Consider the following 22,350-nt stretch of genomic DNA (forward strand, 5'->3'; position numbering starts at 1 on the left):
CGGTACAGTAGTACTCACGTTGAGGTTTACAGGCGGTATAGTGTATTCGAGTCAAAATTGCGCCAGACCAGTTGAAGCAAAGCATCTGTGAGCAACTACCCATTCTCAGCTAAAATGAGCAACAAACTGGGCTGAAAATTATGAAAATGGGCATCGTCGTAGCTCGCCTCCATTCTGTACCTGCAACTTGGAGAAAGAACACACGGTGCAGCTTCGATTCCTTCCTTGTGGAGGCAGCGCTACTCAGGGCTGTAGGTGTCAGCATCCGGAAGCAATTTCGGGGATTATGGAAGGTCGGAACTTCGCGCTGGCTGTTGACTCGTACACGTAGTTCAACGCTTAGACGTGCGCGCACTGAATGTCGACTCGTCCATTACTGCTTAGTGGTACTGATGTCAAACTGCTGGAGACGACACACCAGTGAAGGTTTTAACACTATAACTAGGCCCTGTTCGAGGTCCAGTTGCGAGCTGGCTGCACCTTCAAGAGTGAGCGACTAAGCGACCAGCAAGAATATACCTAGCTCATAAGTTTCACCCCATTCTGAGCCGCCTCGTCCAACACTAAATATTTTACGCCAAACTCGAAGAGAGAGAGAAAGAACGAGAGAATTCGGAGATCTAGAAACGATGTGTACTTGCGTGATTGTGGTTGACTCAAATTGGCAAAATCCAAAGATACATGCCATTCTCCAAGCATGCGAGCGGCTCTAGGTACTACTGTGATAGTGTCGACCCGAAGTGTATCTCGCCTGCCAGACCACTCGACGTGCAGCTGTCTTGGCGCGTTTACTGTTTGAAAAATGGGTCCTCCTGTTTCCCCCAGCTTCCCATTTTCTGTGCGGTATACAAATCTTCGCCCCGTGGCCTATATTCACTCCAGAACCAATAACCTATCATAACACAATCCCGAAAATATCCACTTTAACAGGAAATCAAGCTCAACCCACCCGCAGCAGTGCATACCCTCTACAAAACTTGCTGCTCGAAGCGTACATCCGTCTCCCCGTTCTCTTTCCGTTCAGACTCTGCCGTCCGCTCGAGCGCCTTCATAAGTCAAGTAGAGGCCTCGCTGGCAAGCCGTTGTTCGCGTTCGTTTCGAGCCAAAACCACCGGCGCCGGCCCGTGCTGCACCTGCGTCCGCTGCCTGCCCACCTGCCTCCCTCCCTTCCCACCTACCCACCCACCTACACTTCATTTCCCCTTTTCTCCGCCGCCGCCATGCCCTCCGCCGAAGTGGACATCGACGACCTCCGCGCCGACTACGCGGACCCCAAGTACGCGCACAGCAGCACCAACAGCCGCAGCACCAGCAGCGCCGCCTACTCCATGGGCGACGAGGAGGACGCGGACGCACCGCCCGTCTCGGCCCCGGACGCGCTGGACTACCGCCGCGTGCAGCAGGCCAGCAGCTTCGACGTGCAGGAGATGATCAACATGCGCGAGAGCACGTTCCGCGACAGCCTCATGCCGGGCAACGGCTACGGCGAGCCGGGCTCGGCCCACGGCTCGGGCTCGAACAGCGGCGGCCGCCAGACGGAGATGGGCAACGCGCTCATGCGCATGGACGACAGCTACCGCCGCGCCTACAACAGCAACAGCAGCAGCATGAACCACAGGTCCTCCATGGGCACGACGCCCGACGGCCTCACGCCGCTGCTGCAGGCGGCCCGCGCCGGAGACATCGTGCTCGTGAACGCGCTGGTGATCCAGGCCGGCACGGACATCCTGCGGCGCGACCCCATGTTCGGCCAGACGGCGCTGCACTTCGCCATCCGCGGCGGCCACCTCGACGTGGTGCAGGCCCTGCTCATGCCGCAGCTGCGCGGCTCCATCGTGAACGTGGCCGACAACCGCCGCAACACGGCGCTGCACCTGGCCGCGGCCAAGTCGCGCCGCATGACCAAGCTGCTGCTCGAGTGCGGCGCCGACGTCAACTTCCTCAACATGCGCAACCAGACGCCGCTGGGCGTGCACATCCTCACGGTCACGAGGGACGACCCGACCATGACGGAGATCCTGCTGCAGCACCGTGCGAACGCCAACGCGCCCGTGGACAAGTCCACGATCCTGCACGTCGCGCTGGACAAGGGCCTGCTCCAGGTCGCCACTCGGCTCGTGCGCCACGGCGCCAGGCTGGACCTCAAGGACGAGTCCGGCAAGACGGTCTTCGACAAGGTGGACAAGGCGCAGCTCAAGATGCTCATGGCCAAAGTGGCCCACCCACCCGTGTGGGTACCCGACAGCGAGCGGCCGGAGTGCATGGAGTGCCACAAGAAGGTCGGCAGTCTGGGCGCGCGCAGACACCACTGCCGCATGTGCGGCCGCGTGTTGTGCTCCGCCTGCTCGGCGTGCCACGTGCGCGCCAAGAAGCTGCCGTTCCCGGCGCTCCGCCGCGGCAAGAAGAACAAGGCCGAGAAGGGATCGGCCAACACCCGTGTGTGCAACATGTGCTACGAGATCTGCACGGAGGGCGACCTGCAGATGAACAACAACGCCGCCTACGGGTCCCGAGCGCACAGCGAGACGGCATAACCTGGACGTCCGTCGCTGGCGTGAGCTTCTTGTTGTCTCCTTGTGCCCTCTCGCTCTCTCTCATTTTTTTTCGCCTACGCTTTTGCTCCCGACGGCGGCGCTGTTATTATAGAGGTAGGCATTCGACTCTCCCCCCAAGAAGCTCTTCCAGACGAATGGAACGCGCATCTACAGGTATTTTTTCTTCATGTACGAAGCAGTACATGCTTGGCGTCGGTGATAAGACCACATTATACACAAGAACCTTTTCAGTATTTTATCACGACGAACGTTCGCGTTGCGGGTGCAGCCAAACAGGCGAATGAGAACGAGGAGGCGGCGACAAATTCTCCGCCCAGCCGCCGATTGAGATTCATGCTAGCCGGACTCGAGCCGCTGGATTGTAGGTGTCGCGCGGTCCGCGGATGTCGCCGCGCGCCACGTCACAACGCCATCATCATCTCCGAATTTTGCCGACACGGTATCCATGCAGAAAGCCTGCTCTAGATTTGTAGAGGCTGGTAGGATATCACAGCGCAAGGCGACTCGAGTGAGCACCTGCGCTGGGTTCAAGGGGATCCGCTCAAGTTTTGCCGACTACTCCTCCGGAGACATGTCCGCCCGTCCGAACGACCGTCGTCGCTTGTCTGCGTGGTGCTGTGTGTTATTGCAGTGCACAGCTTTTGTAAGCCGGCGTAGAGCGCTCCTGTGACCCAAGCGAGTCCATGTGTAACCTACACTTCGCAGTCAACCTGGTTAGGGCCCAGAACTCAAGTTTTCTTTACAGGGCGTGCTGCTAAGCGTAGGCGAAAATGAACGTTGCATTCCCAGTGCGGACACTACTTTGAAATCAAAGCGATGTTGCCCAACAACGGGCACGGCAGCAACGGTAACGCACACTCCTTGCGTGGCACGCGCGCTACACTACGCATCTTGGTGGGCACGTCGATCTATTCAGTACATCATGGATATGTAGCATATGAACGCTTAGTTGTGGATGTGCTCATGTGCAGTACATGTACCAGGTCCACGAGGTGGTTCGACTCGAACTCAGAGTAGCCCCACACCACGATGCCAGCTTCACGAAAGCGTCGTTCGAGGAAAACGGAGCATACAGCGCTGCATCAGACTGCACTGCACCGGATTTGAATAGTGCCGAGTGGGCAGTGCCCACCACCAGAAGTGAATGATTTGTGTGCGAGTCCATCGACTGTAAAGCGTCCGAAACTCAATTCATGAAACGAAATGCATGAAGCACACCGGACGTCACATTTGTGTTTGCACTTAGCTTGGCGTTCTCAACCCAGTGAGACCGCCGTACAGCATACGTGCACCAGCGTCTGTCTGTTGTACCCGTTCACCTTGAACGCATAGCATCACAACTCATTGAGGCAATCCCAATGTATTATAAAACCCAAAATGTGGCCGCGTCAACATCAAACACGGCTACAAAATCGTCTCGCCAGCGCTTTGTCGGCAACGCACACTCCTCGCATGCACGCGTACTATGACGCGAATCTGGCAAATTCGCGACTCGATTTACTCACTACATCAAGTGCGTGAACTACACGCACGCTTCAGCTTAGTTGTCGATGGTAGCCATGTGCAGCACCAGGTCCACGAGGCGGTTCGAGTAGCCCCACTCGTTGTCGTACCACGACACCAGCTTCACGAACGTGTCGTTAAGAGCAATGCACGCGTCCGCGTCGAACGTGCTCGAGTGCTTGTCGTGCAGGAAATCGTTCGACACCACCTGGTCCTCCGTGTAGCCGAGGATGCCGGCCAGCTCGCCCTCCGACGCGGCCTTCACGGCGGCCTTGATCGCGTCCATCGACGCAGGCTTCTCCAGACGGCACGTCAGGTCCACCACCGACACGTCGGGTGTCGGCACGCGGAATGACATGCCCGTCACCTTGCCGTTCAGCACCGGCAGCACCTTGCCCACGGCCTTGGCGGCGCCCGTCGACGACGGGATGATGTTCTGGCCGCAGCCACGGCCGCCGCGCCAGTCCTTGCCGCCCTTCGCAGGGCCGTCCACGGGAAGCTGCGACGCCGTCGTCGCGTGCACAGCCGTCATCAGACCCTCCACGATGCCGAACTTGTCGTTGATCACCTTGGCCAGCGGCGCCAGGCAGTTCGTCGTGCACGACGCGTTCGACACCACGGGCGCCGAGCCGTCGTACTCCTTGTGGTTCACGCCCATCACGTACATGGGCGTGGCGTCCTTGGGCGGCGCAGAGATCACCACCTTCTTGCAGCCACCGTCGATGTGGGCCTTGGCCTTCTCCGTCGTCGTGAACACGCCTGTCGACTCGCACACGTACGTGGCGCCGGCCTTGCCCCACGGGATCTCGGCCGGGTTGCGCGCCGCGAACACGTGGATCACCTCGCCGTTCACCACCAGGTTGCCGTCCTTCGTCTCCACGGAGCCGTCGAACTTGCCGTGCGTCGAGTCGTACTTGAACAGGTACGCCATGTACTCCAGGTCCATGAACGGGTCGTTGATGGCCACCACCTTTGTCTTGGGGTTCTCGATGGCGGCGCGGCACACGAGGCGGCCGATGCGGCCGAAGCCGTTGATGCCGATGGCGACTTGCTCAGGCATGACTGTAGTAGGAAGGGGAGGTACTTGGATGCGGTGCTCGGAAGCGTGCAAATGAAAGAATGACCTCTGCAGTCGAGCAGGAGCAGCAGGACACGTATTGGTCGACCCCGATGGCAGACCTGGATATGTTCATGATGGACTTCATCAGCCGACACGCATTGACACCGTGTCAATGACACGCATCGGGTCTGTGAGACTCACAGTGAGTCACAGTAGTATCGGCTCTGCCCTGTCACAGTGTGACAGGGCAGGGCCGACACCGTAGAGTGAAGTTGGGGCTTCGACGTCTAGGTTTGGACCATGAAGTTCATGAGGCAACGTTGCCTGCTGACGCCTAGTCACTTCTTGTGAGCAAGCACGTGAATGACGTGCTGGCAAGACGGTGCGTGCGAGCTTACCCGCCAGCTGATGAACGAAGGCAGCCCCAACGCACGATGCATGAGTATTATATTGAAGGCCAGCAGAAAAATCAAGGCCATGCATGTATGAAGTTGGAGAAGGATTGACATGGTAGAAGCAGTGGACCATGTATACAAGGAGACTATGACTAGGAGTTTTAGGCGGCCCTCGAACTACACCTTTTCCAGGTCAAGTTCACAAAGAACAAAAACAAATGCATCGGAACCCAAATCAAATGCACAATGTGCAAGTTCAAATGCATTCAAGCAAGTACAGTAGACCTTCCAAATCAAATACCCTCACATATTTGCAATTGTCAGTACGTGTATCTTGCTACTGGTTAGCAGCCAACTGGCATGTCCTCGAGCGCTGCCACTTTGACGAGGAATCTGAGCGTGTGGCGGTAGCATGACGCACAAAGCTGCGCGGTCGCAACGCGGGGAAGAGCGCTTCGACAGCCTCGATCAGGAAGCGTTGGCGGTGCGCTTTCATCGTTGTACCAGGCGGAACAGCGAGGATCTCCGCCCGGCGCTCTGTCATGAAGTCCTTCACAACCGACTTGAATCCTGAGAACACGTTCTCAATCGGGTTAAGCACATGTGAATAGGGGCCTAAACGTAGGAGAGTTGCTTCAAACTCCGGCTCCTCGAAGATGGCCTCTGCGCGGGCGTCGCATGGTGCATTGTCTAGCAGCACCATGCTCACGTCCGCGAACTTTCGCAATGTGTTGCGAATGAAGTCATTCGAGAGGAGGTACTTGTTGCTGCCCAGCCTCGTCTCGTAGTGAATAACCCCACCCTTGCCCCCATAGGCAATCACCTGCAGATTTTGGCCACCCCCTGCCAGCACTTTCTTGACAGCGCGACGACCACGAATGCTACGACCACGCGTGCGGGACGACCAAAGATTAAAATTGATCTCGTCCATGTAGATAATGGAGTTTCCAGCGGCCTGCAGCTGTTGCAATCGGACGAGGAAGTCCCTGCGCTTGATTTTGTTTTGCTCAGTGTTCATATACTGAGGCTCCTTGAGGAACTGCTTCATCGTATTGAAACTTGCATCCAGGTGGTTCTTCACGGTTTACGCGCAGACCGAGATGGAGCAGGCTCGTTCTAGCTCGTCCACAAGCTGGCGAAGCGTTAGATCAGGGTCGACCGCCAGCTTGGACATGAGAAAGGCAAGTCCATCAGCTGTAATCTTTTGCGCCCGTTTTCCTCCACGCGATGGGTTTGCAAAGCAGCACAGCTTGTAGAGTAACAGGCGTAGCCAGGAGCGAGCAGTGTTGATGTTGACGCCGATGGCTTCAGCCACTGCTTGCCAGTCACCTCCAGTGCGAGCAGCGTCCAGGATGCGAAGCTTGATAGCGAGCGCGTAGCGGTGGTAGCGAGAAGGCATGACACTCACGAAGAAGGTTGCAAAGTGGGCAACGGCCAGCGTGCGTGAGACCCCTGGCCACCGCACGAGGCGAGCGAACCCAAGGATAAAGCAGGCATCTCAGCTATTGGCGGAATCTAGGAGGGACAAGCAGGATTGGTGGAAGGGAGGGAGTACCGCCGAGCTGAACGTGGTTGCTTTGACAGGCAGTGGCGCGAATCCTTACGGCTGGATCACTTACTCAACATAATAAAAGTCGGCACATTCTATATAGTAGGATTGTGCACTTGAACTTGCACATTGTGCATTTGATTTGGGTTCCAGTGCATTTGCTTTTGTTCTTTGTGAGCTTGGCCTTGTTCTTTGTGAGCTTGGCCTTGTTCTTTGTGAACTTGACCTGGAAAAGGTGTGAAGCTAAATTCAGATGACAATTTACCACCGAGAAAGTAGCCTTAACCACACGTGACACTTCTAGTCCGATGGTTTTATCGAGCCAAAAGTTTATCGTGATTTCCTCACGCCTAGAACAAATCAAATCACGTGGTTTGGTTCAGTAAACAAACAAAACCAAAATTACCAATGAATCAGGTTCGAAACGGTTTCGTGGTTTGGTTCGAAGTGGTTTGAACCAAAATTACCAATGAATCAGGTTCGAAACGGTTTCGTGGTTTGGTTCGAAGTGATTCGAACCCAGTGAGACGCAGCAAACCAAAGCAAACCACGAGACTGTGGTTGGCTATAAAGGCCGTCACTTAATTGAGCCCCAACTTGGACAACAGAGCATGATGAAGCTGTTTGCCCATCTTTTTATGGTGCGGACCTTTCTTACATACGTGCACACTTATTCTCGACCAATGGGAGCGGTGCGCGGTCAAACCTGACCCCATGAGCGAGGCGTCGTCTTCCCCCATGCGCTCAGTGAGCTCCAGCGCGCCCACGTCGACCTCCGGGCCGCGCAGCGGCGGCCACCACGGGCACCAGTCGTTCACCAACATCTCGGCGATGGGTCTGCTGCAATGTATGCGCTCATCCGTCCGTTTTGCCGCCGCAATTGACCCAACTAACCTCTCGTGGATCTGCTCCGGACTCCAGCTCTGCCGTTGACCGCCGCCAGCCGCCCCGCGCTCTTCGGCAACGAGGTGGAGATCTGCAGCGAGGGCTGCACACCGGCCGGTGTGCAGCCCCTCCCTGAAGACGCCGCGCCTGCACAGCTGCTACTCGGTCACTATATAGATCGATTACATAAGCGAGCCACTGCGGATTTCGGACGGATTTCTGTCAGCGACGGATCCGAAATCAGTCCGAAATCAGCGGCTTCGAGATTTGGTAGTCGACGAAACGGCATTGGGCGCCTGAACTTGCCCGGGAGAAACTCCTGCCTACAAGAACGCATATCCCGTCTTCCAAACAGGCGGACACAATAAGTCGGCCAAAGTTCCTTCAGCATGCTGAAGGAACTGGTTTGCATACGTCCGCCCTTATATAAGTTAATGCGTAGTTCATAAAGTTTGCGCGCAGCGCGTGAGTGCGCGGCTTTAGGAGACAGCTGGCGTATAGTTTCCGAAAGCTTGCGTAAAGTTTCCGAATGTGCCCTCCTAAAACGCATGTCCTCTCCAAAAACCATGTCCGCGTGAAAAGTCATTCTTGCCTTTTCGCGCGGATTCTTACGTTTTGACAACACTATCTTGTTTTTTACAACACTATGTCAAAACATCCTGACCATGTCGCCACCGAGACTCTGCTCGTGACTACGCTACAATGCACATTTGTTGGCTTCACAATGAACGCGACTGGCATGTAAAATAACCTCGATTTGAAACGGAAAGATCAAACGCCATCGAAGACACGAGCCGTTGTCAAAAAAGACGAAAGCTGTATAAGGGTGAGATGCTTACCGCTTTCGAAAAATCAAATCTTGCCATCTAGGTGCAAGTGAATAAGCCAACCTTGCTACCGATACCAGCCGCAGATTCTGCCCGTTCAGTTGCTTCAAAAGGGTGCACTACAGATTTCGCTCTCACTTCCGGCGATGTGATTATCTAGTGACCTTTACCTGATTTATAGTATTATTTTAAGGAGGGCTTGAAATTCGGCGCGAAACGCGCTTTCATTTGAGGATATCCGGAGCTACCAGCAACCCATGGGAGCTTGGATGAAGATCGAGGCCAAGCGAACCATCATTCAGAAGGCTGTCGAGTGTCCAAAGAAGTCACTGGGGAAGGGGGCCTACGCGGTGGGCCAGTTGAAGGCTATGGAATGGAGAAGACATCTGGAACGAGATGCAGACACAACACTCGGTCAAAACCTGCTTCAATCACACCGGCGTTTCCTTCAACAGCGTGGAGGGGGACTAAAAAACTATAAAAAATGGGCGGAACGTCTAACAAGCGGCCATCAGATATCGAACGAGATACCTGTGACGTGGCTACATCAGATCACGTTCCTGAAATGAAGGCAATCCCGTGGTGGTACAATCAAGGCGTCCACGTACTGGCGAGTGGAAGAAGCTCAAAGCAGGGCCGAATTGTGCGGCGCAACCCACTGGCATGGGAAGAGATGGCCCCAAGGGTCGTGAAGGACGATCAGATATTGATGGGAGGTGTTTAACTTGCACGATAAACGACGACTACAAAGGAAAGTTTTTTATCGTGTTCTGTACAGACTTTTGTTTATCGTGTCTGATGCAATGTGTGTCTACGGATACTCACTGCAGCTTGCTAGGCGTTACAAGAAATACTACGAGTCACTGTTTGTTGGATCTGATAGACCTCGTTATTATCAATGCCTTCCTCGTGCTCAACTGCCATCAAGTCCGCGATGACAACCCGAAGATGTCACACATACAGTTCCTAAAGCAGCTTCACCTGGAGCTGTATCAGCTGCAGCCCGAGGGCTGGTGGCAACAGCTGCGGTGCCAAGGGCTCCAACGAGCACCTACGAAGCCAACACAAAGCATGTCCCAGTTCAGACCGATGAGTAGAGATTAGGAGGTGCTAATCAGGCTAGAAAACGCCGCTAACGTGCTTACAAGGTATGATCAGTGCTCAAGAAGGACGGAGAAGCACGTGGCGGCGAGACAACCTTCTTCTGTGGCGAATGCAAGCTAAATACGGCGTCCAACAATGCTCTGGCATCTCGAGTGTTTCTCTATAACAAGGGGAAGCACTCAAGCAACGGCGTGGCGATGTCATGCTTTGAGATCTGGCACAAACATAGGAAAAACGGTTCATTGATTCTTCAATCACGGAACAAACACAAGATTCGAACCCGATAGACTAAGAAACGTACCGGTGGCAATGCTAGCGATGACTGCTCCTCGGGTGAATCCATCCATGTAGAGAGAAGTGAAACTTCGCCCCAGCACAAAGCGCCCTTAACGTTGACGGTGACTAGTCGGTCTCTTGCACTTTTATGTTTAAAAGGTGTATAAAAGGACATTGGATAACATTGTGTTTGGTACATTTCCATTTGCTACTTGCTCTGAAATGTCTCCAGAAGCCTGCACTTTCTTCCGCATTATCTGTACTTTTGTATGCAGCCTGTGTATTCAACAGATACAATACGGATGAAATCGTGTCTTTAATAAGACACTATTGCAAGACAGAGACATGATAACTGTAACGCGGTTACACGAGAATAACCCGAAGGTTACAGAGTGAGATTTAAGCCACCATAACCCACACACCAGGCTTGAGGCTTGCTCTGGAGGTTACAGAGTGAGAAACATAGGAGTTGTGGGACCATATCTTAACATAATTCAGTAGGAATATCAATGGTGGTTTTACAGCAAATTGATATGCAAGAGACTAGGGCTCATTATGCTAGATAGTGAGCGCCAAACATTTACCCCACGACAAAAGAAATATAATCATTTTGGGATTAACATTCGAAGAATCTTGTGTCGATTCTTGGAGTCCGTAGGGTGTACGGACTCGTATGTCGTTCTGGTATTAGAACGACCGCTATTCTTAGCTAAGACTCGGTGAGTCTAACCCGTTTTCCTCTGACGCAAAGCTGCGGCAGTCTCGCTGAACTTGGTAACATTTGTAGTCAATTCGATACCTGATTCTGGAAAGACCGACCTTCTGTGAGGATGGAGCCGTTCGCCCGCTTGCCCCCGAACCAGCAGGAAGCGCTTAAAAAGATTGTGCCCTTGCTCGACCCGGAGGGCGTGAAGCAACTTGCGCAGCAAGGCCTCGACGCAGTAAACGCGCATCTCGAGGCATTCTCAAGTTACGAGAATGCTCTGCTGGATCACCTTCAGCAAGGATGGCCGCGACCGGGGCACCCCCGGCGTCCACGTCGTCATCCGACGGTGGATCAAGACTCATGCCGCTCATGGTGAGCGTGGAGACCTTTGAGGGCAAGGAAGGAGAGAGCCTCTTGTTGTGGACCCGAGAGGTCGAAATTGCTATGAGATCAGCCATCCTCCGGACGGAGCAGCATTGTGTGGCACTAGCTATCTCGAAACTCGTTGGACGAGCGAGAGAGTGGTCACTAGCGTTCGGGACGTCGGTCGATGTGGCCTTCCCGACATGGGACATGTTAAAGCACCAACTGTCGCGAGTATTCGCCCCGCCTAACCAGGCGTATTACGTGCCACGTCTCCGGGCTACTCGACAGAGTAAAAAGGATTATGCCCAGGAGTCGAGGACTCTTATTGCAGGCATACCGCTTATTACCCCTCTACCCGAGGCATTCACTGTGATGGTATTAATGAAGGGCCTACGCACTGGCGTTTGCAGGACGGACGTGTTCCGTGTGCATCCCAACTCTTTTGAAGAGGCTGTGAACATCGCTTTGAACGCTGGCTCAATTTTAAGTCGTCATAACTTGGGTGGAATGGGTCGTACGCTAACTCTTCGCGTGGTCCGGAACCCATGGACCTCAGTTATTTTGAAGTTGAGGGAGCTGAGCTTCGAGCTACTGAGCAACGGCGGGGTATCCTCAGATGTTTCATCTGTGATGACACTCGTCACTGGTGAGTCGACTACCGGCTGCGTAATCTTCGTCAGGCTTCGGCAAGCCACAGCTTGCTTCGAGTCAGCACTCCGGCCCGTCTCGGGGAAACGAGAAGACCCGGTAGGCGCGGAGCGGCCTACTGGGTGAAGAACTAAGTTTTATTGAGCCTCGGAGAGGTGGAGGTCCACAGGACTTAACCTCGAATATAACCGTACTCTCTAACACATAACGTGTGTGCAAACCGGGCTTGCTAGCGGTCCACGCGACGGTGAAAGGCTTCTAGAAGCCGTGGACGATTTTGATCGATTCAAGAACGTTGGTTAACTACGCCCGACGTTCCATAGTCAGTTGTATGCTGCTGCACTGGTAGCATCTGTTGGTGATACCGCCACTGTTCGTCTCGCGACGGGCACTTGGGTCACGGTGCCTAAGATTCCGGTGGACCAGGGCGTGAATTTGTGGACTTCAACAGCGTGGAAAGCTGTCTGGTCTTGGGCCTGGCTTCGAGATACGATTTCATCCTTGGCATGGCGTGGCTGGAGCGCCACGAACATTGGATATATTGGCGGTCCAAGTCGCTTGTTGCTACGCACTTCTCCTGATGGAGCTTTGGCGAGACATGAACTCACCTCTGCTAGGAAGTAGAAGGGCGTTTGGCGAGAGCATTGGACCGAGGCGGTCCACATGCTAGATATCGGCGTTTCCGAGTTGATGGAGATTGAGTGTGTTGAGAAGGAGTGTCCCGAGCTTGGCTCGGTCACTGTACATGGGACGGCACGAATTCCGTTAGCTCGGAGGGCGAGACACCGCTGCGTGCTACTGTCGGCACGATACCGATGAGGCATGGGCGATGCCTGGCTGATGGATGCGGAGCGGCACCAATACCGCTGAGCGGGAGCGCGCGTGAGGGCGGCGCCTCGCTGCGTGCCAGCGACGGCGCGGTCAGCATGACGACGAGAAACTATGGAGTGGCACACAATCCACTGAAAGGAGGCTGTGGATCGGGCAGCACTTCGCTGGGTGTCTGCCAAGACACCGGAACTCTTCCAGAGCTGAATGAGGTGGCAACACCTGGCGCCGATAGAGGCGCGAAGTCGAAGGTCTCTTCGATACGAACCTCGTCTGCGTAGAGGAGGCAGCGGCACCGCGCGTTGGCTGCGAAGCGCAAGGCGTCTGAACTCGCACGAGTCGAGAATGGTGTGTCGAGCGGGGGTGCTCCACACCAGAGCGAGCAGATCTACACACTTGTGAACGGAGTGATGGGCAGCGTCGACGTGGACATCAGTCTCGACGCGTTGCCCTCGCTCGATGCTCTCTTGGAGCTGGACGAAATGTCTTTGACCGACTTCGGCGAGGCCTTGAGGGCCGGCGAATTGGCCGAAGTGGTCGTGATACGGCCTGACGATGAGCTGACGGCGTCCTCGCTTCTTGATGATGCTGCCCTCGAGGACACTAAGAAGGCGCTGAATGCATGTAGTGGATCCGCTATCCCGACGTACCCTTCTGACCTCTTCTATCTGGTGGTAAAGGAGTACGAAGACGTGGTCTCAAAGGAGCCAGCCTTGGGGCTACCTCCGGACCGAAGTGTGCGTTACGAAATTGACCTTAATACGGGATTAAGTACTGAGTGGCGAGGCACTAGCCTCAACCAAAGAAACAGTGTGACGTCATTGACGCGTTCTTCCGTGCGAAGCGCGAGGCAAGCATGGTGCGTGAGAGCAAGTCTCCGCACTCCACGCCCACGTTCTGTGTCAGTAAGCCAAATGGCAAGTGGCGTATCGTGCACGCTTTTAACAAGCTCAACGCTACCACCATTCCGGCGCAGACGCCAATCCCTAGGATGGACGTTCTTCATAACAACATGGCGCGCTGCAATATGTACAGTGCGCTCGACTTGGTCGATTGATTCTATCAATTGCTCATGAGAGCGTGTGACATCCCTCTCACGGCTGTGCGTACCCCGAGCGGGATGCTCTCGGAGTGGCTATTGATGCCCATCATGTTCAGCCATATAGTGACACAGTTGTTCAGAGATCACCGGACGCACATACAAACGTACTTCGACGATATCGTCGTCCACAGTCGTGCGGAGCACGATAATACTGACGTGGAAAACCACGTGGAGCACCTGCGAGCGGTGCTGGAGAGCATGCAATGTTGACGTACAACTTATTCGTGTGAATCCTCGGTGCGGAAGAGAGGGTGATTCATTGGGACTGGCCGGCTACCGTGAGCCAGAAGGACCTTCGCAAGTGGCTTCACATCGCCAATTACTTACACAAGTACAGCGAGAACCATGCTGAGATGGTTCAGCCGTTGTCTAACCTCCTGAAGAAGGATACAGAATGGCGTTGGGACGCTGGGCATCAAGATGTGTTTGTAGCAATGAAAACTAGTCCGCTTCATGCGTCCACTATGCCGTTGCCAAACCCACTCGTCCGTTTAATGTGGTTTGTGACGCCTCGGACTTCCCCATCGGCTGCCCTCTGTCACAAGCAGACGCCGGCGGGCGCGAGCATGTGGTCGTGTTGAGTCTCGACAACTCAAGGCTGCTGAGAAGAACTACCCAGTTCCTTACAAAAAGCTACTAGCGATGAAGTATGCTTCAAGTCCAGGGTCCACCGCTTGGGCTCTCACTCGTTCGTGGTCTACATGGATCACGCGCCGTTACGCACTGCGATTCAACCGCCTCACGTTTTGCAGAGAATGACCAGGTGGCTTACCTTCTTAGCGGAATACAACTTCGAGATGAAGTATAAGCCTGGCAGGCAGAACGTCCTCGCGGACGCGCTGTCGAGCAGGTCGGAGTATGAGCTAGCTTACTTCACGACGGTGATTTTCGTTCCTTCCGGATCTGATCCAAGCTGCTTATGCCAAGGATGGCACTTGTGGCGTGCTGCTGAAAACTCTGGGGAGCAAGGCGTTTGAGGGCTCGGACATGGAATTGTCGGGGCGGCTGCGTGCGCGACTGCATCGCTACACCCTCGATGGCGCCCTGTTGTTTGACAACACTGGCCCCGAGGACACGCCCCGCATGGTTATCCCTCACGAAGAGAATGTGAACTATCGTATCCTCTATGAGGCACACGACACCCCGCTGAGCGGTCATCTTCGTTTTGAGAAGACCTGAGCGCCCCCTACTGGTGGCCGAAGAGGTACAAGTGGACCATCACTTATGTAACGGAGTTACACGCACAAGTGGCTTGTAGCCACTTGTGCTTTTAACAGATAAAATATCTGTTAAAAGTTTTAGATACTTCCTCACCTTGGTGTAAGTCACACCAATGGATAAATTGAAGTGGGCCACCACAATGAGTGATCAACACATACCCAAAAATCCTATTGGTAGAAAACACCATATTTCTATTAGAGACGTGCATATTAGTGGGGCTCTGACAGCCAGCCGCTGTCGATCCCTTTCATAGATGATAAAACAGTTTTATCAGATTTAGGAGGAAGATCAATTTAGAAACAATACATTTTTCATTTACCCTAATTAGGCTACTTCGTGTCTTTACTTTATTTATATTATACTTGTGTACTCAAACGTAATTCACTCAAGTTATTAATAACTCCTACGCTTCCTCATACACGTAGCGCAACGTGTAATCTAAAGTAGTGAGCCAAAGTAGGCTCACTACACCTGGTAGCACTTTGTAGTTCGTCCAGCGAAATGAGCCAAAGATGGCCCACTACAACTTATGTGCGCACGTGTGAGAGGTATCAAGGGGTGAAGTCATCTCCTCATGCAGCGGCGCCGCTGGCGAGCTTGTCCGTTCGTACGGAGTGCTGACGTTCCATGAGTATGGACTTCGTGTTTGGTCTGCCATCAGACGCGGCAGGCAACACGGGCGTCGTGGACCGACTGAACAAGGTGGATCATCTCGCGGCTGTGCAGAACGCCATTGATGGCAAAGGTACAGCAACGTTGTTTTTGGATAGCGTGCTTCGGCAACACTGACTCCCGGAGTCGATTGTCTCAGCCCGGGACCCCCGGTTTACGGGCCACTTCTGGGGCGCGGTCTTTGCGGTGCTTGACACCAAGCTAGGCATATCCACGGCGGACTATCCGTAGACTGATGGTCAAACGGAGGGCGTATACCGCGTCATGGAGGACATACTCCTCAGCATTTGCGCTGAAACGCCGAAGCGCTGGAGCACAATGCTTCCGATCGTCGAGTTTGCGTTGAACAGCGATGTATATGACTCCACCGGCTACACGCCGTTTCACGTTAACGGTCTGGTCCATCCCCGCCACCACGCTGTGGCTGCGGGCTTGAGGGGAAGAGGTGACCGACCTAGCCGATCGGCTTGCTGACGTCAGCCCGGCAACTATTCGTCAACATGTTGACGAGTTTCTATAAACGCGTCTAAGTGTCTTACAACATGTGCGTGACGCAATGGCTTACAGTCAAGACCGGCAAAAGGAAAATGCGGATGCCAGAGGCAGAGGGAATGTTGACCGTTATGAGGTCGGGGATCTGGTATTGTTCAATGGAAAGAACCTACCTACACATGGAGCGTCAGCCGTCATCAGCACGAAGTGGCGCCCGCGCTTCATCGGACCTTGAAGGTCGTCGCCAAGAGGGACCTAGCGTACACGCTCAATCTTCACGAAGAAGACAGGCCGATCCCGTCTTCTCTGGTAAAGTGTAAATCAAGAAAAGTTCCCCAAGGAGGGCAACGCCCATCAATCGCCAGCTAGGACCGGGATGGATCCCGATCCAAGAAAGGCGATGAAAGAAGAAGACAGGAGAGGAGGTGCGATCGGGCTAAGTGACGACCGAGTGTCTGGAGGGCGAATACATCCGATCCTGTGCGGTCGCTATCGATCAGAGCAAATAGAGGCTACCGGATCTGGGACCGGACCAAGTCGCAAAGCCTAGAGCCGGAGGGACGCACGCGTGAGCGCAAGGAACGACGGGGTCGGCTGAGTGGGGCCGCGACAGGGTACGATTGACAACCGATCGGGACGGGTTACCGATCGGGCATGCGGACCGAGGCAGATCGTCGATTGGTATACGGGTTTGGGAATTTCACGATCCGCATACAGATTCGGGCAGATCGCCGATCGGCGAAGGATGGGAAGCGTCTGAGGGCACAGCCAGGTCAAGAATCCAGTTGACGTCGAGTTGTAGGATCCGAGGAGGAATGGTAGGCTGTAGGAAGACAGAGGCTAAACATACATCTGAGCTGAATTTGCATCCAAGGGCATAAGTCTTCACACCTCGGGGAATCTCATTGGCCCCGACCAAGTTACAAGAAGAAGGTAGTTGATCTAGCAGTTTGAGTTCAGTCTGGAGTAATACACTGGCCAGCTTTCCCTGCTCCAGTGATCTAGTGATTGTGTGCAAGTCCTCGATCGATCGGCGTTATTTGCTTGGCCGGCGATCGTTTCACTTCTCAACCGAACTCGTTCCCGCTATAGGAAGCGACAAGTAACTCAAGGAAGGGAAGAAGGAAATAAACGTCTGCAAACAGGCAATAACAGACCCCGGATCAACGCCAGGCCACTCGATCGGAGCTGAAGGCACTCGATCGAGGCACACAACCGAACGCAGAGCGAAGATTCCCGCGCTGCTCCACCCCATTTCCCCGCGTCACGCCAAGACATTCAATCTTCATCAAGTGCTGCATTTTCGGAGCCTCGAGAGAGAGAGAGAGAGAGAGCAGATCCTGCCCGCCGACGGGTACACAAGGTGAGACCAAGTTCAGCCGATCACGGATCGTTGGGGGACCCCCTCCGTTAGTCGGTGTCTGGACATTAGTGGGAAGCTCGATCTATCCTTAACCAGATTTTGGCGGATCCCGCTACACCACACTTTTACGTGGGCTTGCTCAAGCCGTTTCATGATCCGGTACAGGCTCGGATAGAGGCGCCGCGGGCATAGCGGTCGATGAGATCGAGGACCCTGTCGCAGGCGTCAAGGTCGACGAGGTCGCACGCATGGGCAGAAGTGTCGTTGATGGGAGTGCCACATGCACGGGAGTCGCGCGAAGGCTCGCCCTGCATTCGGGCAAGAAGGAGAACCTGGCCACGAAGTTCGACAGCCCGGTGCTCCAGCGCTGCAACCCGCCCAGCTTGCAGGTGCTCCCGGGAGCGAAGTAACTGGACCCAGTACCCGTTGTCACGTTCAACCTGCTCAAGACCACGGAAACGATTATATATTTAGTCCGGAACCTGGATCCAATCCACTCGCTGCTCCGGCGCCGCGACATCGTCAAAGCATCGACTTAGACGCCGGCCAATGTAGTCGATGCGCTCACGGAGATCCTCGTGGCGTAGGTGAAGCCTACGAGCCTCTCCCTCGTTCACCGATCGCCGATTCGGGGATAGCGCGCCCACCACCGGCGCTGCTCGATGAGCAGGGAAACCTCCACTATCATGCATAGCCCCTCCGGGGGAAGCGGCGGTGCCGGGGTCAAAACCAGTATCTGGTAAAGTGGCGAGGGTACCCGCACTCAGCAAATTCGTGGGAGTTTGAGGTACCCCTCCACCATGACTGCCCAGACATCGTTGACGCTTTTGATCAGCTTGATCATCAGTGCTCTGAGGGCTCACGGCCGGCATGCCAGCCGAGCCGCGCTTCCCAGCAGTAGATTGGGAAGCTGCTGGGTCAGCTACATTGATCCGGGACTGACCCCGAGCCACAGTTCCTTTCCCCTCGCGATGAGGAGAAGCTGGAGTACTCAAAGGAGCGTGGTGCACCGAACCTATCCGGGAATGTGACGGGATGCCAGCGGAGCTGGTTGCGCTTAGCGCGGAGCTTCGCGTACTCGAAGCGGAGTCGGCGTTCAACACGATCATCCACTTCACTGAATTTTGCTCGAAGAGCTTCCATAGACGGTAGATGATGGCCTCCCTCAGCCCAGAGCTCGAACTAAGCCTCATACGCCGTGGGGTCCTCGCTCGGGTTGAGCACTACGGGGTGCGTCCGCATCTGCGGCACGGACTGGCGCAAGACTTGGCGTTACAGACGCTCGCGATACTCCGCCACGGTAATGGCCTGGAGAGTAAGAAGCCGCTCGCGGAGTGAGGTCTGCAACGCGACCTCGTCCGGCGTATGGGCCGGAGGTTCAATGACGTACAACTGTTGTGTAGTGCCACACCAAAATTCGGTGACCGGCATGTGACCCGGCACCGAATTCCGGTGCAGCAGCCTGGGCGAGTGAAGGCGTTGCAGAATGAGAGCGGTCGGGCGTCTCAGGGTCAGATCGTCTACGGTACTGTCAAGGTGTCTCAGAGTGAGAGCGGTTTGGTGTCTCAGAGTGGGAGCGGTCACGGCAATTCCCGCCGAATACCGAGGTCGACGAAAGTGTTTCAAAATCAGAGCGGTCTGTCGTTGCAAATACAGAGTGGATACGGTAATTCTCACTAAGGCAAGAAGTCAGCGGGATCTCAACATAGTTACATAGTGACTCAGTGAGGGGTCAGTTGAGATCCGAACCCCTTTCATTTCACTAGGTATTTGTATAGGACATAGGGACAAGTAGGTTAGAGCCTTAGCGGCTCTTCGCAGAGTTAACAAACAAACAGAGCAGAATTTTCCAAGTCCAAGACAAGCGTACACTGTCCGGTAAGTCCCTGCGCAGGCTGGATTATGTCTGCCGTCAGCACCCGAGAGGCATAGCTTGTAGGGTGTTGACAGGTAGCGCCAAGAGACAAGTCGGCCCGGGAAGGACGAGGAACTCGCCGAGCGCGCCAAGGACAAGTCCCGCCGAGTCTGGGGGCCGGTACGCCGGATAGCCCGGGTGCCGTGACACTTCTAGCCGAGAATCCTTTGCTCTCGGTGGCCCGTAAAAGCGCTCGCGCACCGTTGTCCATCCTTTGGCGGACGGCACGGATTTGAGGAACGGGAGTCAGTGAGCTCAGCTGACTTCCGGAGGAACGACTGGCTTGGTTGCCTGGTCTCGGCGAGGACCGCCACCGCTGTCCCGGAAGGGCCGGACCGCTGGGGACAACCTAGCGCATGACAATAAGCGCCGACTAGCTCGGCGATTGTTGTGTCTGTGTGCAAGGAATAATTTGTGCGTTCCGCTACAACACAACTTGAGCCACCGCGACCGGGAACAGGGTGTGCGTGTTGTCGCAGGTACCAAATAACCAAGTCAAGTGAGAACAAATGAGCAAGATAGCCAATGGATCGCCATCGCCGAGTCGGGGAAGCCCAGAGCGAGCTGGATCCCCGACCGGGAGATCGGACTCAGCGGGCCCGCTGGCCACACCCATGACGATGGATGCGGTCCGGAGCGCCGAGTTCGAGGATGGCGAAACTGGAGGCAAAAGATATGAGGATGAGGATGAGGAGAGTAAAGAAGTCGACGAACATATCAAGTCGACATCTGAGTTACTCAGCGAAGTGATGGGTTGTCGCTCCAGGTGTGTCGGATGGGGAATCCACGCCCTGTTGAGCGCAACCTCGCCGCCGAGCTGAACGCAAGTGCGGTCGAAGACGATGAAGATGATGATCAAGGGGATGCTCAAAGGGAACGTCCGCCCCTTATTCCAAGAGCAACCCGGAATGCCGACACGCCGAGTGCCAACAAGGTGCTCAGCCGACTCGGCGAGGAGATGAGAATCCACAGTGAGTGGATGATGATGTTTGCGCCGGTCGCAATGGCACAAGCGAAGCGGCAGGTGCTGGGGCCCGAGCTGACTCAGCCAATCAACAACACCAGTCTGGACCAACTCGTCGAGGACACGGCGCTGCTGCTGAAGGCGATGGGATTTCGCTGCACGTGCAGGCCCGACAGTTTGATCTTATCGGGCTGGGATGTTCGCCGAGCTGGGAGTGAGCTGACTCAGTGGATGCGTCGGCTGCGCGCCGAGTTCAGTTTGCAGCGGGCCCCTGAACCAAGCAGACAATTGCTAAGCGGATCGCCGACTTCGGTGAAGATCCAAGCAAAGTCTCTCTGCCCCGGACCCCGGAGACGAAGATGACCGAGAAAGCCGAGAAGTTCCGGTCGACTGTCGGAACTCCGTACTTTGAGGACTCCCGCATGTTGACCCCGAGAAAGGGCAAGCCGAATCGTGGTCACTATGGCCACCTATACGGCCCCAGCGATGAAGTGGAACTCGGCGAGGACCCGTGGGACGACAGGGGTGATCCCGACGAGTCGGTGAAGGCACAAATCCGCCGACTCAGTTATGGCGGCGAAGAACAAGCTGACCCCAGGTATCTGGAAGTGCGCACCCACTTCTCGCTCGACAAGATCGCTGAGTTCGAGGGCAAGCTATACCGTTCAGACGCGACCTTACAGTGGTTGAAACGCTTCATCTACGAGTTAATGGTGACTCGACAACTTCAAAACTCGTGATGCGAGCCATTGTCGCTGAGTCTCGGCCGAGCGGCTAAGAGCTGGTATCGCCAGCTGCCTAAGAAGACTCAACAGCGTTGGAACCTACTCAGCGGGGCGTTCCTCGGCTATTACTGCTCTGAGTTCGACCAGTCAGCGCGGACCAAGATACTACTCGTCTACACGCAAAGAGAATGAGCCGATGTGCGGTTTCCTCATCCGACTCAACGGATACGCCCGCACCGCCAAGATCCAGTACGAGAAGGGCGGTGCAGATGCAGCCGACCACGTTGAGCAGTTCCTGCTCAACTGCGGCGACGACGAAGTTATGGACTTGCTGTACCCCTCCAACTTGCCGGCATTCAGCGTGTAGTAGGTCTAACTTGACTCACTACTTTAGATTACACGTTGCGCTACGTGTATGAGGAAGCGTAGGGGTTATTAATAACTTGAGTGAATTATGTTTGAGTACACAAGTATAATATAAATAAAGTAAAGACACGAAGTAGCCTAATTAGGGTAAATGAAAAATGTATTGTTTCTAAATTGATCTTCCTCCTTAATCTGATAAAACTGTTTTATCATCTATGAAAGGGATCGACAGCGGCTGGCTGTCAGAGCCCCACTAATATACACGTCTCTAATAGAAATATGGTGTTTTCTACCAATAGGATTTTTGGGTATGTGTTGATCACTCATTGTGGTGGCCCACTTCAATTTATCCATTGGTGTAGCTTACACCAAGATGAGGAAGTATCTAAAACTTTTAACAGATATTTTATCTGTTAAAAGCACAAGTGGCTTGTAGCCACTTGTGCGTGTAACCCCGTTACACAGCGAGTGGAGCAGATCATCAACAAGAAGATCCTTGGCGAAAAAGGAAGAAGCAACGCGACTGTATGATCAGCAACCGAGGAAGTGAAGCTCGGCGGGGTGACAACACTCGGCGAGATGACCGCCAAGAGAGCCGCCGAGATGACCGCCGAGAGAGTCGTCGAGATGACCGTCGCGAGTCTCGCCGAGATGATCGACGCGAGCCGCGCCAAGATGATCGCCGAAGTCGCTGCGACGAAGGCCGAGACCGCCGAGTCAACGTGGTGGACGCGTCAGTGGATGATTTGTACCACGGCTCCGACTCGCGCCAGTTGAGTCGGCGAGGCAGCGGGTATGAGTCGTCGAGCAGCGAAGGTGGCTACAGCA

General features: G+C 54.7%; 6 protein-coding genes across 6 annotated transcripts; 3 read left to right on the forward strand and 3 right to left on the reverse strand.

Moving 5' to 3' along the window:
- Positions 1 to 1,220: 1,220 nt before the first annotated feature.
- Positions 1,221 to 2,534, forward strand: IUM83_19481 (myosin-like protein; the record flags this gene model as incomplete). The annotated part of the gene is made up of 1 exon (XM_067944532.1): positions 1,221 to 2,534. One exon carries the CDS (start codon positions 1,221 to 1,223, stop codon positions 2,532 to 2,534), a length of 1,314 nt encoding a protein of 437 aa, XP_067797763.1.
- Positions 2,535 to 3,371: 837 nt separating this feature from the next.
- On the forward strand, positions 3,372 to 3,703 carry IUM83_19482 (uncharacterized protein; the record flags this gene model as incomplete). The annotated part of the gene is made up of 2 exons (XM_067944533.1): positions 3,372 to 3,449; positions 3,527 to 3,703. 2 exons carry the CDS (start codon positions 3,372 to 3,374, stop codon positions 3,701 to 3,703), a joined length of 255 nt encoding a protein of 84 aa, XP_067797764.1.
- A 349-nt stretch (positions 3,704 to 4,052) lies between these two features.
- IUM83_19483 (glyceraldehyde-3-phosphate dehydrogenase) lies at positions 4,053 to 5,118 on the reverse strand (the record flags this gene model as incomplete). Its single annotated transcript, XM_067944534.1, has 2 exons — positions 4,053 to 4,059; positions 4,262 to 5,118. 2 exons carry the CDS (start codon positions 5,116 to 5,118, stop codon positions 4,053 to 4,055), a joined length of 864 nt encoding a protein of 287 aa, XP_067797765.1.
- Positions 5,119 to 5,850: 732 nt separating this feature from the next.
- Positions 5,851 to 6,561, reverse strand: IUM83_19484 (Replication protein A 70 kDa DNA-binding subunit; the record flags this gene model as incomplete). The annotated part of the gene is made up of 1 exon (XM_067944535.1): positions 5,851 to 6,561. One exon carries the CDS (start codon positions 6,559 to 6,561, stop codon positions 5,851 to 5,853), a length of 711 nt encoding a protein of 236 aa, XP_067797760.1.
- Positions 6,562 to 6,597: 36 nt separating this feature from the next.
- IUM83_19485 (uncharacterized protein) lies at positions 6,598 to 7,886 on the reverse strand (the record flags this gene model as incomplete). Its single annotated transcript, XM_067944536.1, has 2 exons — positions 6,598 to 6,965; positions 7,769 to 7,886. 2 exons carry the CDS (start codon positions 7,884 to 7,886, stop codon positions 6,598 to 6,600), a joined length of 486 nt encoding a protein of 161 aa, XP_067797761.1.
- Positions 7,887 to 20,790: 12,904 nt separating this feature from the next.
- IUM83_19486 (uncharacterized protein) lies at positions 20,791 to 21,171 on the forward strand (the record flags this gene model as incomplete). The annotated part of the gene is made up of 1 exon (XM_067944537.1): positions 20,791 to 21,171. The coding sequence occupies one exon, from the start codon at positions 20,791 to 20,793 to the stop codon at positions 21,169 to 21,171; it is 381 nt and encodes a 126-aa protein (XP_067797786.1).
- Between the last annotated feature and the right edge of the window lie 1,179 nt (positions 21,172 to 22,350).

This window comes from Phytophthora cinnamomi, assembly GCF_018691715.1.
Source record: "Phytophthora cinnamomi strain GKB4 chromosome Unknown Contig13, whole genome shotgun sequence".
Taxonomy (NCBI): Eukaryota; Oomycota; class Peronosporomycetes; order Peronosporales; family Peronosporaceae; genus Phytophthora; species Phytophthora cinnamomi.